General features: G+C 44.9%; 2 protein-coding genes across 4 annotated transcripts in view; one reads left to right on the forward strand and one right to left on the reverse strand.

The window, feature by feature from the left end:
* Window positions 1-6,252, reverse strand: part of NUGGC (nuclear GTPase, germinal center associated) — a 63,055-nt gene extending 56,803 nt beyond the window's left edge. Inside the window, exon 1 of the mRNA XM_008956228.6 lies at window positions 5,487-6,252. The gene's annotated coding sequence lies outside the window, so the exon portion shown is untranslated. The remainder of the gene's footprint in view (window positions 1-5,486) is intronic.
* Window positions 6,253-14,600: 8,348 nt separating this feature from the next.
* Window positions 14,601-17,429, forward strand: part of ELP3 (elongator acetyltransferase complex subunit 3) — a 100,079-nt gene continuing 97,250 nt past the window's right edge. Inside the window, exon 1 of one of the 3 annotated variants that reach the window (XM_003830789.5) lies at window positions 14,601-15,023. In XM_003830789.5, coding sequence (XP_003830837.2) covers window positions 15,005-15,023 — 19 coding nt within the window. In that variant the 5' untranslated portion in view covers window positions 14,601-15,004. The remainder of the gene's footprint in view (window positions 15,024-17,429) is intronic. The other 2 variants (XR_010112919.1, XM_034965889.3) reach the window with 2 other exon arrangements.

Consider the following 17,429-nt stretch of genomic DNA (forward strand, 5'->3'; position numbering starts at 1 on the left):
AGTGTTCTCTGATTTAGATGGGTGCTAAAAAGACACAAATTCTCATTTTGAAAATGTCACCTGTCATTGAAACTGAGACCGTACCAATGATTAGGGCTTCCGTGTGGCCAAGAGCAGTACACCGAGAGCACTGTGATTTCAAGTGCATTGTATTAAGGAGAAAATGAGCCACAGGAGTATAGTCCTTCTTCTAATCATCCTGCAGTCTATTTCCCCCCAAAGGGAAGGAATGGTGGTGTTCATTGTGAAAATTTGGTTTCTGTGGAGAAGTAATTGATAACAGTCCAAATTTATTGCTCAGATAAGCAAGGTTCTGCCTGTGTGGTTTATTTTGCTTGTATTTCAGCTATGTGGTTAGCACTGAAGTTTTGCTTTTAGTGCTTATTTACATTCATGTGCACTGAACCTAAGAATAGCATCTTTTAAATAAGACTGTGCACATTCAGCTAGATATAGGAAGGCCGCACAGAACTGATTTCCTGATAAATAATTGTAACTTTTCACAGTTACTCTTGCTTTTCTCCCTCTCCTTTTCTTCTGTTTGTGTTTGCTTATTGTCTTTTTTCTTACAGGAAAATCACAGAGGCAACACAAACGCAGGTCATTCCTGTACTAGAACAGCTGCATATCATGGCATTGAATAAAGAATGCGGGCTGGGTGCGGTGGCTCTCGCCTGTAATCCCAGCACTTTGGGAGGCTGAGGCAGGTGGATCACAAGGTCAGGAGTTCGAGACCAGCCTGACCAGCATGGTGAAACCCCATCTCTACTAAAAATACAAAAATTAGCCGGGTGTGGTGGCACGTGCCTGTAATCCCAGCTACTCAGGAGGCTGATGCAGGAGAATTGCTTGAACCCAGGAAGTGGAGGTTGCAGTGAGCCGAGATCACGCCACTGCCAGCCTGGGCAACAAAGCGAGACTTCGTCTCAAAAAAAAGAATGCTAGGGCCCCTTCTTCTACAGATCCAGACCCTGAGGACCAGGAAGGGGAAGAAACTTGTCCAAGGTCACATAGTAAGGTTATGGCAATGAGGGCTGAAACTCAGTTTTCCTGACTCCAAGTTCAATGTTCTTTTCATCACATTCAGCAGCCTCTAATAGGCACTATTTAAACAAGCCCCCTGGAGCTCAGGCATAGGGCAATGGAAGGAGTAGTGCCCGCAAAGGAGGGTTCCCTCAAATGCATGGCAAAGGCATTTCAGGAGAAGGAAGGCTGTTGAGTGGGGAGAGAGAGTAGCAACTTGATAGAATTGTATGCAGGAACTGAAGCTGAAGCTACTGCCTGCAAACTGCTTTTTTGTTTTTGTTTTTGTTGTTCTTTGTTTTTTGTTTTTTGTTTTTTGTTTTTTTTTGAGATGGAGTTTTTGCTCTATCACCCAGGCTGGAGTGCAGTGGCACATGATCTCAGCTCACTGCAACCTCCACCTCCCAGGTTCAAGCGATTCTCCTGCCTCAGCCTCCCGAGTAGCTGGGATTACAGGCGCCTGCCACCATGCCCGGCCAATTTTTGTATCTCTAGTAGAGACAAGGTTTCACTATGTTGGCCAGGCTGGTCTCGAACTCCTGACCTCAGGTGATCTGCCTACCTTGGCCTCCCAAAGTTCTGGGATTACAGGCATGAGCCACCATGCCCAACCTTACTGCCTGCAAACTTGAAGACACCCTCAGAAGTAAAACAAGCCAGAGAGAGAGAGAGAGACTATCAGAGGAGTACATTTTCACTGCATTTTTTCTGTGTTCAATGCAAAATTCAATGTGTTTATTACAAATGACAAATGTCCTTTTCTTTTCCCCTAGTTATTCTCCTTAGGCAGAATCTCATTTCACCCTACCTTGCCTCGCATCATTAACCCTTGCCAACACTATTTACTTACTTAAATTTAAATGCTTAAATTAGCAAAGTTTCTCAAAGGGGCATTTTGGTCATTAACATTGGTTTACTCTCTACTTTTTTTTTTTTTTTTTTTTTTTTTTTTTGAGACGGAGTCTCGCTCTGTCGCCCAGGCTGGAGTGCAGTGGCGCGATCTCGGCTCACTGCAAGCTCCGCCTCCCGGGTTCACGCCATTCTCCTGCCTCAGCCTCCCGAGTAGCTGGGACTACAGGCGCCTGCTACCACGCCCGGCTAATTTTTTGTATTTTTAGTAGAGACGGGGTTTCACCGTGTTAGCCAGGATGGTCTCGATCTCCTGACCTCGTGATCCGCCCGCCTCGGCCTCCCAAAGTGCTGGGATTACAGGCGTGAGCCACCGCGCCCGGCCTACTCTCTACTTTTAATAAATATGGGAAGTGCTTGGTACACAGCAAGCACTAAATAATTTGTTGAATGAATGATGATAGATATAATTTTTTGTATCTATATCTAGATAGATCTATCTAGATATAGATATAGATATATATCTTAGATGGTAAGATCAAGAATAGCAGGAATTATATTTACTATTTTATTTATTCATCCATTCATTCAACAAATATTTGTGAGTGCCTATGATGCACCAGGCACTGTTCTAGATACTGGGGGTACAGCAGGGAACAATGTGGTCACAGTATCTGCAAACAAAGGGCTTCCATATTCCAGATGTGAATGGTGGAGCGAAAATTATTAGGGATTTGGAGTCAGAATGCCTGGATTTTTGCTCCTGCTCCCAATCTTCAATGCAACACAGAGCAAATCACCTGATCTCTCTGAGCCTCTATTTCTCCACATATAGGATAGAATTGGTTTTAAAAAAAAATACCTGTATCAAGAATTCATTGGCCAGGCATGGTGGCTCATGCCTGTAATTCTAGCACCTTGGGAGGCCAAGGTGGGCCGATCACTTGAGGTCAGGAGTTCGAGACCAGCCTGGTCAACATGGTGAAACCCTGTCTCTACTAAAAATACAAAAATTACCTGGGCATGGTGCAGCATGCCTGTAATCCCAGCTGCTTAGGAGACTGAGGCAGGAGAGTCACTTGAAGCCGGGAAACAGAGGTTGCAGTGAGTTGAGATCACACCACTGCACTCCAGCCTGGGCAACAGAGCGAGACTCCACGTCAAAAAAATAAAAAATAAAAAAGAGTTCGTTGTGAGAATTAAATGTGATAATGAATGCAAAATTGCTCTGCAGGCACTTATGCATCTGTACAAATGTTATTTTTTGAATATTTTGTGAAGGTAGTTAAACTAGAAATCAGTACTAGTGTCATCCAGGCCACGTCTGTTAGTCTTTGGGGAACAGATGCCACCTTAGCTGAGATTCTGACTCCCGTTCTTGTCCCTATTGATCAAACACATTGAGGATGCTCTACCATCTTCCTTAAAGAATCTTTGATCAGCTGGGTGCAGTGGATCACACCTGTAATCCCAACATTTTGGGAGGCTGAGCCGGGCAGATCATGAGGTCAGGAGTTTGAGACCATCCTGGCTAACTCGGTGAAACTCTGTCTCTACTAAAAATACAAAAAATTAGCCAGGCGTTGTGGCACACGCCTGTAGTCCCAGCTACTCAGGAGGCTAAGGCAGAGGAATCGCTTGAACCCGGGAGGCGGAGGTTGCAGTGAGCTGAGATCATGCCACTGCACTCCAGCCTGGGCAACAGAGTGAGACTCCATCTCAAAAAAAAAAAATCTTTGGTCAAGTTTTTTCTTGCTCTCACAAGAAGGTGAGCTGAAGAATGAAAGAAGGAAGAGGAGGAGACTGTTAATGAAATGATAGAATGTTGATGAAATTTAGAATTTATTTCCTTTCTCTTTGAGTTTGGGTTTAGGTTTAAGTAACTTTGGTGTTGGCAACATTTCCTAACCACCTCGTTGGCCACTGCACTGCTCTTCCAAACTAGGGATGTCCCAAGGGAGCAATTTAAACACATTAGCTCAGAAGCAAAAGTGAAACAAGGGCCTCCAAATCTCTAAAGGAAAAGAGGTATGTTTTCAGCATTAACACATCGGCTAATGTGTTCAGCATTAGAAATGTGGCCACCAGAAGCAGTCGTAGTAGAAGGGAGGCTTTAGGATGACATGTTTTTCTCCATCTTTCTTCCCTAGGTAAAGAGGTAAGCAAAATAAGCAGATATTTTCATAACGTACTTTAGCAGATTCTGGTGAAACGAATTTGAATCTTCTCATATTGCTCTCCCAAGCTTGTTAAAGCTAATGAGGCATAAGATGACACTTCCCTCCTTATCAGGAATTCATACACCTGCCAGCAATTTCTGCAATAGCTGTTTTCTTTTGGGAGGAATGATTAATGACTTGCCTAAGATCACGCTGTTCTGTAAAATTCAAACTAAAACCTGATTCTCCCCATTTCTAGCCCACTGGCCTTTTTACATAGCCTTAAAATTCACTTAAACAGCCTGAGCATGGTGGCTCATGCCTGTAATCCCAGCACTTTGGGAGGCTGAGATGAGAGGGGATCCCTTGGGCCCAGGAGCTTGAGACCAGCCTTGGCAACAAAGTGAGACCCTCATCTCTACAAACTTTTTTTTAATTAGCTGGGCATGGCAGCATGCATCTGTAGTCCCAGTTATTCAGGAGGCTGAGGCAGGAGGATTACTTGAGCCCAGAAGGTCAAGATTGCAGTGAGCCACGTTCATACCACTGCACTCCAGCCTGGGTAACAGACCGAGGCCTCAAAAACAAACAAACCAAACCCCCAAAATTCACTTAAGCAAACAGAAAAGTAAAATTCACTTTCCCTTAAGAAATAACTTGCTTTAAGAATATCAAAGGAGAGAGAAGAGACAAACGTCCCATATACAGAAGAATTCCAAATAATTTACGTAGCTACTCCATCCTCAAGGAGGTAGAATAAAACTCCCTGCTCCTCAAGTGTGTGCTGTGCATAGCAGCTTCTTTCCAAAGAGAACACGGCGGAGATTGGAGCAGGGAAAGGATCACCTTATAGCAGAGAAACCAGACAAGCGCTGCCTCTACCAGGTGGTCAAGGTCAACACCAACAGTCCTAAATCATGTTGACAATATTATCCCTTGATATGATGTGATGAGAACAGCACTTTAACTCCGGGACTCCTTCCCCAAAACCCGTAACTCCATTCTAATCATGAGAAAAACATCAGACAAATGCCAATAGGAGAAGCCTACAAAATACCCAACCAGTACTCCTCAAAACTGCCATATTCATCAAAAACAAGGAAAGTCTGAGAAACAACGCTACAGCTAAGAGGAGCCTAAGGGAACATAACTAAATATAATGTGCTATCCTGAATAGGATGCCACAGTAGAAAGCAGACGTTAGATAAAAACCAAGAATCTGAATCAAGCACAGACTTTAGTTTAAGAATAACATATCAGTATCGGTTCATCAGTTGTAACAAATGTACCACACTAATACAAGATAATGGGGAAGTTGGGTGGGAATTACATGGGAATGCTCTAAACTATCTTCTCAATATTCCTGTAAACTCAAAACTGTTCTAAAAATTAAGGTCCATTTTTAAAAAATCAACCACAAGTTACAGTACAAATTACATAAAAGAAACAACTTACCAGATGTCACTGAACAGAAAAAAAAAAAAAAAAAGTTCTGGTTTAGTTACAGGAGTCCACAGAGGAGATGGTGGCAGCTTCTCCTTGGTTCAGGTATTTGGAACCAGCTGGGGTACGTAGCCCTTTGGGCCACAATCACAAAGCCACGTTTACATAGCAGAAGTGAAACTGACTTGCCATCAGGGAGCTATTTACCATGGTCTCCTCCCACAGATACTGATTTATTCTGTCTTCTTTCACTTAAATCTAAATTCGCCAGGCGCGGTGGCTCACTCCTGTAATCCCAGCACTTTGGGAGGCCGAGGCAGGCAGATCACTTGAGGTCAGGAGTACAACAGCAGCCTGGCCAAAATGGTGAAACCTTGACTCTACTAAAAATACAAAAAAAAAAAAAAAAATCAGCCAGGCGTGGTGGCAGAACCCTGTAGTCCCAGCTACTCAGGAGGCTGAAGCAAGAGAATCACTTGAGCCTGGGAGGTGGAGGTTGCAGTGAGCCGAGATCGCGCCACTGCACTCCAGCCTGGGTGACGGAGCAAGACTACATCTGGAAAAAAAAAAATCTAAATGGTACATGAAACGGGGATCTTGCATCCCTCTCTGCCATGTTCCTACAAGTAGACAGATCTGTCTTTTTTCCTTTCCAAATGCATCACTGCATCCTTCCACAGCATCTTTTCTCTGAGGGTAAACACTATTCAGATGACTGGTTCACTGGAGCAGACAGGAAAAATGCCCCAGTTCCAAGACAGACAAAGCACTGGCTCCCCGACACCCAACTATAAGACATGACTGGGAGAGATGGAGGATATGAGATAATAAATATAAAGTTATTCTTGACCCAAAGTCTTAAAATTCACCAAAAACAACATTTGCCAAAAATAAAACAACATTGGATTGTTTGAGTGTAGAAATGAGTGATATACTGCTTTACACCTCTTTCTGGAACTTAAATTTTAAATCCGTATATTTTTATGTCTTTATTTAGTTAGAGACAAGGTCTTGTTCTGTCACCCAGCCTGGAGTGCAGTGGCGTGATCATAGCTCACCACAGCCTCGACCTCCCAGGCTCAAGCCATCCTCCCACCTCAGCCTCCTGGGTAGCTGACACCACGGTCATGCTCCATCACGCCCATCTAATTTTAAATTCATATTTTTAATAAACCCAGAAAACAAAAATTTGAAAGTGCTGCCCAGGAGAGAAGAAAATAAAACCCACTCCACTTTGCTGTGTCTGGCAACCCAAACCATCACATCACATACAGGGAAAAAGTTGTCCCTTGAACCCTCAGCTTCAGGGTGTGTGTTACCTTTTTTTTTTTTTTTTTTTTTGTGAGACACAGTCTTGCTCTGTCACCCAGGCTAGAGTGCAGTGGCGCCGTCTCAGCTCACTGCAACCTCCGTCTTCTGGGTTCAAGAGATTTTCCTGCCTCAGCCTCCTGAGTAGCTGGGACTACAGGGGTGCGTCACCATGCCTGACTTTTTTTTTTTTTTAATTTTAGTAGATACAGGGTTTCACCATGTTTGCCAGGCTGGTCTCGAACTCCTGACCTCATGTGATCCGCCCACCTCGGCCTCCCAAAGTGCTGGGATTACAGGTATGAGCTACTGTGCTGGGCCAAGGGTGTATGTTACCTTTAAAGGCCAACTCAGTCATTACCAAGACAACCCTCAGTACTCTAGGTATGTATTTAGTCTGAAGAGGGGATTCAGAAGGTAAAGAGGTCAGAACAGGGAAAGAATTGAAGATAAATGTTTAGACTGTGGTCTTAAAAACTGCTTTGAACTTTTGGCAAGGTGACGTCCCTCCTCCATAAGAAAACCACAGAAACACCAGTCTAAAGTTCAGAACAAAGAAAGTCAGCACAAATGCCATCCTGGATGCTGAGTCTTATACTGATCTCTCTAGGCAAAATCACCCCTTACGCTTACATTCATGTCACGTGTGCTCAGCTCTCCCTCTACTGGCTATTTCTTAGCTTCAACAGTTAACCACAAATGCTACTAAATTACTTAATTATTAAAATTAATTTTGAGCATTTTTAAAGCTTCCTGGGGCAAGGCCCAGTGGCTCACACCTGTGATCCCTGCATTTTGGGAGGCCGAGGTGGACAGATCACCTGAAGTCAGGAGCTTGAGACCAGCCTAGCCAACATGGTGAAACCCTGTCTCTACTAAAAATACAAAATCTAGCCGGGCGTGGCAGTGTGTGCCTGTAGTCCCAGCTACTCAAGAGGCTGAGGCAGGAGAATTGCTTGAACATGGGAGGCAGAGGTTGCAGTGAGCCAAGATCAGGCCACTGCACTCAAGCCTGGGCGACAAAGGGAGACTCCATCTCAAAAAATAAAAAAATAAAGCTTCCTGAGTTCCTTTGTTTGTTTGCTTGTTTTTGTTTGTTTGTTTTAGACAGGGTCTCACTCTGTCACCCAGGCTGAAGTGTAGTGGCATTATCACGGCTCACTGCAACCTCAACCTCCTGGGCTCAAGTGATCCTCCCACCTCAGCCTCCCAAGCAGCTGGGACTACAGGCATGTGCCACCACACTTAGCTTAAAAAAACAAAAAACAAAAAAACAAAAACAAAACTTTAGTAGCGATGAGGTCTCCTTATGTTACCCAGGCTGAACTCAAACTCCTGAGCTCAAGCGATCCTCCCATCTTGGCCTCCCAAAGTGTTGGGATTACAGGTGTAAGCCACCGGGTCCAGCCTCTGGGGTTCTTTATGGTAGTCCTTGGCACCTGCTATTGGACGCCTGAATGCTAGGCCTGTTAGATGTTTCTCCATTCTCTCAGGCTGAATTTCCATTGAGCTCACTGAAAACACTGAAGCAATGAGACCGTCGACAGAGCCTCATCATCACCCCCAACCACCTAACCGGTGCTCTGCCCTCCAGCCTGTTGCTAGATGAACTATCCATGCACCCATTAAAGGCCAATCCCTTCTCTGTGCACCAGATTCCATCCCTCTCTCTAACTGAAGAACCACATAGAGTACTTCCTCCTCTTCTCTAACTCACCAAACTTTCACTCTCCACTGGATTATTCCCATCTGTGAACAGATTTGATGTCATTCATTCCACCTTAACAAACACACCCTGGACCTCCATTTCCCTGCCAGGTATTAGTATATTTCTCTGCACTTCTTTATGACAAAACTCCTAGGCTGGGCATGGTATCAGCACTTTGGGAGGCTGAGGCAGGAGGATCACTTGAACCCAGGAGTTCAAGACCAGTCTGGGCAACATAAGGAAACCCCTGTTTCTACAAAAAATAAAAATAAAAATTAGCCAGGCATGGTGGTGCATGCCTGTAGTCCCAGCTACTTGAGGGGCTGAGATGGAAGGATCACTTGAGCCTGGGAGGTCGAGGCTGCAGTGAGCTGTGATTGCACCACTGCACTCCAGCCTGGGTGACAGAGCAAGACCCTGTCTCCAAAAAAACAAACAAAACCCCACAACTCCTCAAAAGAGTTGTCTCTACTTACTGTCTCAAATTCCTTTCCTCTCAAGCTATTCCACTCAAGCCTTCACCTTTCCCATCCCATTAAAACTGTTCTTGTCAAAGTCCACAATGATCCTGGTCAATTTTCAACCTTTATCTTTCTTGAGCCATCAGGAGCATTTGACCTGGTTGATCATTCCCTCCTGTTTGACAAACCTCCTACACTTGGCTTTCAGATAATCACTCCCCTAGTTTTCATCCCATCTCCCTGGAAGTGCTCCTCAGTCTCCTTCACTGGTTATTCCCTCGCTCCTCAACCTGTTAATAATAAAATACCCCAAGGCTTCATCTTCGGTCTCTTTCCTTTCCACAGCCACCCTGTTTCGTAGCTTTCAATTTCGTTCACATACCGATGGCTCTCGACTGATATCCAGTGTCAACCTCTTTCGTGTCTTCCTGTTCACTAGTCATCCGAAAATACAAGTTCAAACCAGTCCCCGCCAGTCCCTTGAAACACCTCTCCACCTAATTTTCTCCATTTCATCTAATGATAACTACATTTTTCCAGTCCCTTGGTCCAAAAGCTTTGGTGTCACACTTGATGTTGCTGTCTGCCTTTCATATTCCACATCTGATCTGTCAAAAAGTCTTGTTGAAATCTTCAAATTATATTTAGAATCTGAACACTTCTCACCACGTTCACTGCTGACTACCCCGATTTGAGTCTCAATAATCTCTGGCCTCATTCAGTGGTTCCTAAATTTTGCTGCACGTTGGAATAACCCAGGATCTTTTAAACATGCTAATGCCTGACTCCCACCCCTTGATATTCTGATTTAATAGGTGTGGGATGTGATCTGGGCACTGGGAATTTTTCACTGCTCTACAGGTGATTCCAATTGCAGCAAAGTTTGGGAATCATTGGCCTGGCTATGGTAACCGCCACCCACCTGATCTCCCCACTTCCACACCAACCCCCTCCCACAGTCTATTCTCAATGCAGCAAATAGACATGCTTTTAAATTACAGATCAGATCCATTCAATTCTCTGCTAAAAACGCCAATGGCTCCCCATCTCACTTAGGGTAAAAGCCAAAGGCTTTTCAATGGCCCACAAGGTGTTACATGAGCTGCACTGCCCCCCCAGCCCCATGCTCCACTCCTCTGACCTCTCTTTCACATTGCCTCACCCACTGCTCCCGTGATGTCAGCCTCCTCAGTCTCCTTGAACACCCCAGGCATCCTCTCACCTAGGACTTTTTTTCTTTTTTGAGATGGAGTCTCGCTCTGTCACCAGGCTAGAGTGCAGTGGTGTGAGATCTAGGCTCACTGCAACTGCCACCTCCCAGGTTCAAGCAATTTTCCTGCCTCAGCCTCCCACGTAGCCGGGAGTGCAAGCGCCTGCCACCATGCCCAGCTAATTTTTGTATTTTCAGTAGAGACAGGGTTTCACCATGTTGGCCAGGATGGTCTTGATCTCTTGACCTTGTGAGCTGCCCGCCTCAGCCTCCCAAAGTGCTGGGATTACAGGCTTGAGCCACTGCACCTGACCTTCACCTAGGACCTTTGCACTAACCATTATTTTAGCCAGAAATACTCTTTCCCACATATCTACACATCAAGTATTAGCTCAAATATCACATGGTCAATAAGGCCTACTGTAACCCCTATTTAAAATTATACCTATAACCACCTATCTCCCTCCCCTCTCTCTGAGATAAAACAGGGAAGAGGTAGAGGATGGTGCCATTAGATAAGGAAGAGCAGATCTGGAGTAATAATAGAGTTCTGTTTGGGACATGTTAAGTTTGAGATGCCTATTAGACACCCAAATCTAACAAGATATCAAATAGGGGGAAAGTTGGGGTTGGACTGGAAACCTGGGAGCAAACACGTGGTGCTCTGGGGATCACCTTGGAGAGACAAGGCTGAGTGACCCCCATGGAACACTAGTATTCTGAGGTGAGGCAGAGACAGAGTTCACAAAAGAAAGAGAAGAAAAACCAAGAGAGTGGAGGGCCCTGTCATAAAAGATGTTCATGGAAGTGTTGACAGAAAGAGTCAAACTCTGTAAAATACTTGAGGAGATTTATTCTGAGCCATGAGTGACCAACTGAGGCAAGACAGGCAAGCTCCAAAATTGGGCTTTGCCTGGGAGGGTTCTTGGCTTCGCCCAGGAAACAATTCAAGGGTGAGCTGATGGTGTTAAATAGCAACTTTCATTGAAGCAGCAGTGCACAGCTGCAGCAGAGGGACTGCTCCTTGCAGAGCAGGGCTACTCACAGGCAGTGCCCAGAAGAGCAGCTCAGAGGCAGTTCTGCAGTCATATTTATACCCACTTTTAACTATATACAAATTAAGGGGCAGTTTACGCAGAAATGTTGAGAATGAGGATGGTAATTTCCAGGTCATCAGGTCACTGCCATGGAAAGGGGAGGGTAATGTTCAGGTGTTGCCACGGCAATAGTAAACTGACATGGCATACTGGTGGGCATCTTATGGAAAGTTGCTTCCACCCCTGCCCTGTTTCAGCTAGTCCTCAACTTGATCCAGTGTCCAAACTCTGCCTCCAGAACAGAGTCCCACTTCCTACCTCACATGGTCCGTGACAGAGCCCCAGGGGATCCTGAGAACATGTGTCCAAGGTGGTCAGGTTACAGCTTGATTTTATACATTTTAGGGAGTTATAAGACATTACTACATGTAAGATGTATATTGGTTTGGTCCAGCATGGAGGAAAAGTTAAATATTAAATCTGAATTCAATTGAACCTGGACACAAACAATAGTCACCAAGTCCTGGAACAGGTTTTGTGAGTCCCTTGAGGCTTTCATCCAGCACTGTTGCAGAGAAATCTCTATTTCAATCTATTCCTATAGTTATTGAAAAACAATAGACAATAGCAAAAACAAGTTGACCTTTTTGTGTTCCTTGAGCCCGGTTGTGAAGGGCCCTTGTGACTGGGCCTCATGCCAAACAACTTGTTACAAAAAGAGCTAGGGTCCCAGGCCCAGCCGAAGCTTCAGGAGACCTCTCCTCATCTGTGCAAGGAGGAGTGGCCAACTCTGGAGCCCAGGCTGTTGTTTCCTGGTCTGGTGGTGAATCCTCCATAGTCTGGTGAGTGTAGTGCCCAACTCTGGAGCCCAGGATGTTGCTTCCCGATCTGGTGGTGAATCCTCCATAGTCTGGTGAGTGTAGTGCCCAACTCTAGAGCCCAGGATGTTGCTTCCCGGTCTGGTGGTGAATCCTCCATAGTCTGGTGAGTGTAGTGTCCGAGTCTGGAACCCAGGCTGTTGCTTCTTGGTCTTGTGATAAATCCTCCATAGTCTGATGGGTGTATGTATGTATGTGTGTGTGTGTATATATATTATATATATATATATATACTTTCCCTTCTACCCTTCCCATTGCAATTTGCTTCTTATATCTGCATTGCCATTTACATGGGATAAAGGTCGTTTACCCTTAAAGGTATTGTGTATGTGTCTTTTCTTCTCCCCTCACGCATATCCCACAGAGAACATCCAGAAAGGTGGGACAACTCAAAGCACTGATGTGGGGTCAGGGGGCAACACTTTCAGGTCACAGGCAGATTCAGTTTTCTCTGACTGGCAATTGGTTGAAAGAGTTATTATCTATAGACCTGAAATGAACAGAAAGGAATGTCTGGGTTAAGATACGGAGTTGTGGAGACTAAGGTTTTATCATGCAGAGGAAGCCTCCAGGTAGCAGGCTTCAGAGAGAATAGATTGTAAATGTTTCTTTTTTTTTTTTTTTTTTGAGCCGGAGTCTCACTCTGTCACCCAGGCTGGAGTGCAGTGGTGCAATCTCGGCTCACTGCAAGCTCCGCCTCCCGGGTTCACGCCATTCTCCTGCCTCAGCCTCCCAAGTAGCTGGGACTTCAGGGGCCCGCCACCACGCCCGGCTAATTTTTTGTATTTTTAGTGGAGACGGGGTTTCATCATGTTAGCCAGGATGGTCTCGATCTCCTGACCTCGTGATCCACCCACCTCGGCCTCCCAAAGTGCTGGGATTACAGGCATGAGCCACCACGCCCGGCCATAAATGTTTCTTATCAGACTTTAAGAGTCGGTTCTGTGCTCTATCAGCCTTAAGGTCTCTGTGTTGATGTTAACACTGGTTAGCAGCTCCTGAATTCTAAAAAGGAGGAGGGAATAAGGAGGCATGTCCACCCCCACTTCCCATCATGGCCTGAACTAGTTTTTCAGTTTAACTTTGGAATGCCCTGGGCTGAGAATTATTTTTGGTTTACAGATGAGAACTTATGTTCATTGGTATAGGATGACAATGAGGTCAGACAAATACCACTGAACTTGGCAGGCTGGGAAGTTACAAAGCTTAGCAAGGCCAGTTTCAGTGTCATAGTGGGGTCAAAGCCTCGTTGTTGCCTCAATTCTAGTAGGGTACATATTCCTGTCTTTATTAATGGGAGAGGTTCTTAATCTCCAGCCCATGGACAAAGGAGATCATAGATGGGTTTCAGGAAAACATCCCAAGTCCTGCCTCCAAATTTTGCAAAATTTTGTGCCTGTGTATTTTTCTGGAGAACGTAAACCAAACAGTGTCTGAGACAGGTCTCAGTCTGGAGGTTTATTCTGCCAAGGTTGAGGAGACACCCAGGAAAAAGAGACATAAGTTATCACGGAATCTGTGGCCTGTGGTTTTTCCAAAGAGGGTTTTGAGGACTTCAATATTTAAAGGGAAAGAGCAGGCAGAAGGGGAAAGAGGAACAACTATGCATTCATTTCACACTCAGTAAATCTGCCTTTTACAGAAGACAAAGTAAACATAGAGGAAGGAGTCAAATATGCATTTTTCTTGGGGTGGACTGAAGGGTGATTTCTAGTCTTGTCCTTGTCCCCTACCTACTGTAAATTTGCATGGTCAGGGTGAAATTCAACAGAAGTGTTGTAAGGTAAAGACTCTGCCACTCACAAGGAATTTCCCTGTGAGCAACTCCTCTGGGAGGCCACCTAGGGAGATATGTGGGCTTCTGTCTTTGCAGCTGTTTAGGAACAGAAGGAAGGCAGTTTTTGCGTGACTCAGTTCACAAGCTTAACTTTTTGTTGTTGTTGTTGTTGTTGAGACAGGGTCTCGCTCTGTCATCCAGGCTGGAGTGCACTGGACAACAGAGCATGATCTCCACTCACTGCAACCTCCACTTTCGGATTCAAGAGATTCTCCTGCCTTAGCCTCCCAAGTAGCTGGGATTACAGGCGTGCACCACCACGCCTGGCTAATTTTTGTATTTTTAGTAGAGACAGGGTTTCACCATGTTGACCAGGGTGGTCTTGAATGCCTGACCTCAGATGATCTGCTGGCCTTGGCCTCCTGAGATGGGCATAGTGCTAGTATTACATGTGTGAGCCACTGCACCCGGCCCTAAGCTTAACTTTTTTCTTTGGCAGAGTTTAGGGTCCCGAGATGTTATTTTCCTTCCACAAGAGATATCCACAGCTTTCACGATGGTTACCGATCATATGTGCCATTCATCTAAGACCAAGGTGACCACCTGGTCCCAAAGCCTGCACCTCGGATTCTTATTCGATTCCCGCCTGGTCTCTTCCAGGCCCTCAGTTAGTTTCCACAACATGGGAGGGCTCCTCCTCTGTGGTCTCGCCCATTCGCGTTCCCACCCACCCTCCCCGGATGTGACGACCCTGGGCTCCCACATCCCCCCCAGGAGAGACCATCCACTTCCACCCTTTCACTTAGGCTTCCTGGCGCAGCCTCTATCCAGGAACTCTGTCCCATAGCTGTACTGCCCAGGTCGAGCTTTCTAACCCCAAGATGCCACTCTGTTCAGACGTTCCCATCCTCCATCCCTGAGACCCGGGGCAGGATCGCAGCCTAGGGGCCTCACGCGCCGCCTGCTACCCAGCTAGTTGCAACAAGGGGCGGGGCGGGGCTTTGTGCACGTCGGCTTCCGGGAAGAGCTTTACGATACATTGACCGACATTTTACGACAGGCGGGATTGTTTTGTGGCTGTCAGCTTTCCCCGTGGTCTGAGTTTGTGGCTGCATTTTTATCCCTGGTGGCTCTGCTACGGCGGCGCAGAAATGAGGCAGAAGCGGAAAGGTGCGAAAGGGGAAGGAGATGGGGGAAAGGGGTGGTCCGAAAGGGGCGAACGCCCAGGCAATCAAATGCTGAACCGAACTTTTACCGCGAGAATCCGCTACCCAGTCCAGTCGCCCCGCCACCTAGGGTCAGTCTGTCCATTCTGGTCCCCGAGCCTTCTCGTTTTTCCTGTTTTGCTTTTTGAAGCACCCTACCCTTCCTCTCTTCCTCTTTGGCAGTCACGTGGTGTCTTGTTTGCATGGCAGGGAAACCTTTATTCCAAGATACGCCCTCCGAGGAGTTAACGTCGATTTAACGGGTTGTAGGACTTTTCATTTGTTAAGATTTGTTTCACGACACATTTGACGTGTTAGTTTGAGAGTTTCTTTTAAAGCCTTATTTTAAGGTATGAAAAAAACCTTAATTATCCTTGGATTCAGTGTAAGAGTTGTGCATGCAATTATTCCCATTTTTATTACATCATGAGTTAGCTATGAACAATTCCACCTTTGGTTTTTCAACAGGACGGATTCAAATTTGAAATATTCTCTCACAGGTTCTGTTCCTATTTCTATATCTCACAGGTTCTGTTCCTATTTCATTTGACCAGGTGGTCTAATCGTGGTAATTGTTGTCAGAATAATAGCTACCATTTATCGAGCTTGTATTTTGAAGTCGGTATCATTTCCATTTTACAGATGAAGAAGCTGAGATTCAAAGAGTTAAGTAACTTTCCCAGACCAAAATTATACTTAGGTATGGAGCTGGCTGGTCAGGCTGTATCTGTGACCTCAAAAAACATAAAATGAAAAATAAATACATCGTTAATCACTATGCTTCTTGACATTAACTGTTATTTTTCTTTCTTCCAAGCAACAATTCTAAGTGTCCAAGTTACCTTAGATTAAGTCTTGTCATATTTGCATGTCCTAAATTAATTTGTTATCTCACTCTAACTTGCTCCTTCTCAATCTATCAGGATTCTTTTAGCTTCTTCTGTCACCAAGTCATGTTGATTCTTACTTAGAAATTACTTCTTGATATAGTTTCTTCCTCTTCATTCTGGCCGCCAATCTCCTAACCCACCTTCATCACTAACTAATATTTGAATGGTATTTTAGCTTTCATATACATTATTTATTTGAGTCTTAGAATGGTTTTGTGAAATTTGGATGTATTACCCCAATTTTACAGACAAGGAAATGGGCGCTCAAAAGTTGTTGATCTTGGCCAGGCGCGGTGGCTCATGCGGGTAATCCCAGCACTTTGTGAGGCCAAGACGGGTGGATCACTTGAGGTCAGGAATTGGAGATCAGCCTGACCAACATGGTGAAACCCTGTCTCTACTAAAAATACAAAAATCAGCCGGGCGTGGTGGCAGGTGCCTGTAATCCCAGCTACTTGGGAGGCTGAGGCTGAGGCAGGAGAATCACTTGAACCTGGGAGGTGGAGGTTGCAGTGAGCGGAGATCGCACCACTGCACTCCAGCCTGGGTGACCAAGCAAGACTCTGTCTCAAAAAAAAAAAAAAAAAGAAGAAAAAAAATTGTCGATCTTTTCCTTTACCACACAGCCAGTAGGCATTGGGACTGGATCCTGTCTTACATTTTGTGGGTTTTTTAAAACAATGTTGCCTTTCAAGAGCCATTCGAGTAGTATCCATATTATATGTATTCTTTTTCACTTTCTGAATCATTCTTTGTACCAATAATATTCTTACCTTCCTTAAACATTACTTTCATCTTTTTATTTCCAAAGTTGAGAATATGCAATTCTTCACTGTCTATTGCATTCCATTTCAATGCCTTTGCCTAGTGGCCAGGGTCCCCTGTCATCTGTTCTTTATTAAACCCTGTTAGAAAGCTGGATTTTAGTTAGGCTGTGCTGTTTCACACAAAGATAGGTAATTCCTATGCCTGACGTTATTTCTTCTGGATTGCCTTCTGTTTTGCATGTCCAAATCTTGCCCTATCTTTAAAGATCCCTGTGCCATTTCCTTCATGAAGTCTTTTCCTACTCATTTACTCTTCCAGTTCTTGATACACTCAAGAGCTATACAAGTGGTTTCCAAATCTTATCTCTTCTTATCAGCCGATCCCCTTTTACCCTCCAAATAAATTCTTACACAGAACCTCAATATATAAACAGCTGAAAGCAGAGCTGCTGTGGTGGAAATAAAGAGACCTCCTCCTTTTTTTCCCCCATGCCTTATTTTCCTCTTCCCTTCTCCCTTCCTCTGCCATGACCACCACCAGTCCTACCTCTGTTACATGGCCCCGAGGCACCTTTGTAGAATTCTGGAAGTGCTGAGTTACATGGTTTGGAAAGCATTTAGCCTTTGAGTATAGATGGACTTTATTTCTCTCAAAAATTGTTGTGTATGTTAGCCTTGCCTCATTAAATTAGATGCAGTGTGTTACAGTGAAAA

This window comes from Pan paniscus, chromosome 7 (genome assembly GCF_029289425.2).
Source record: "Pan paniscus chromosome 7, NHGRI_mPanPan1-v2.0_pri, whole genome shotgun sequence".
Taxonomy (NCBI): Eukaryota; Metazoa; Chordata; class Mammalia; order Primates; family Hominidae; genus Pan; species Pan paniscus.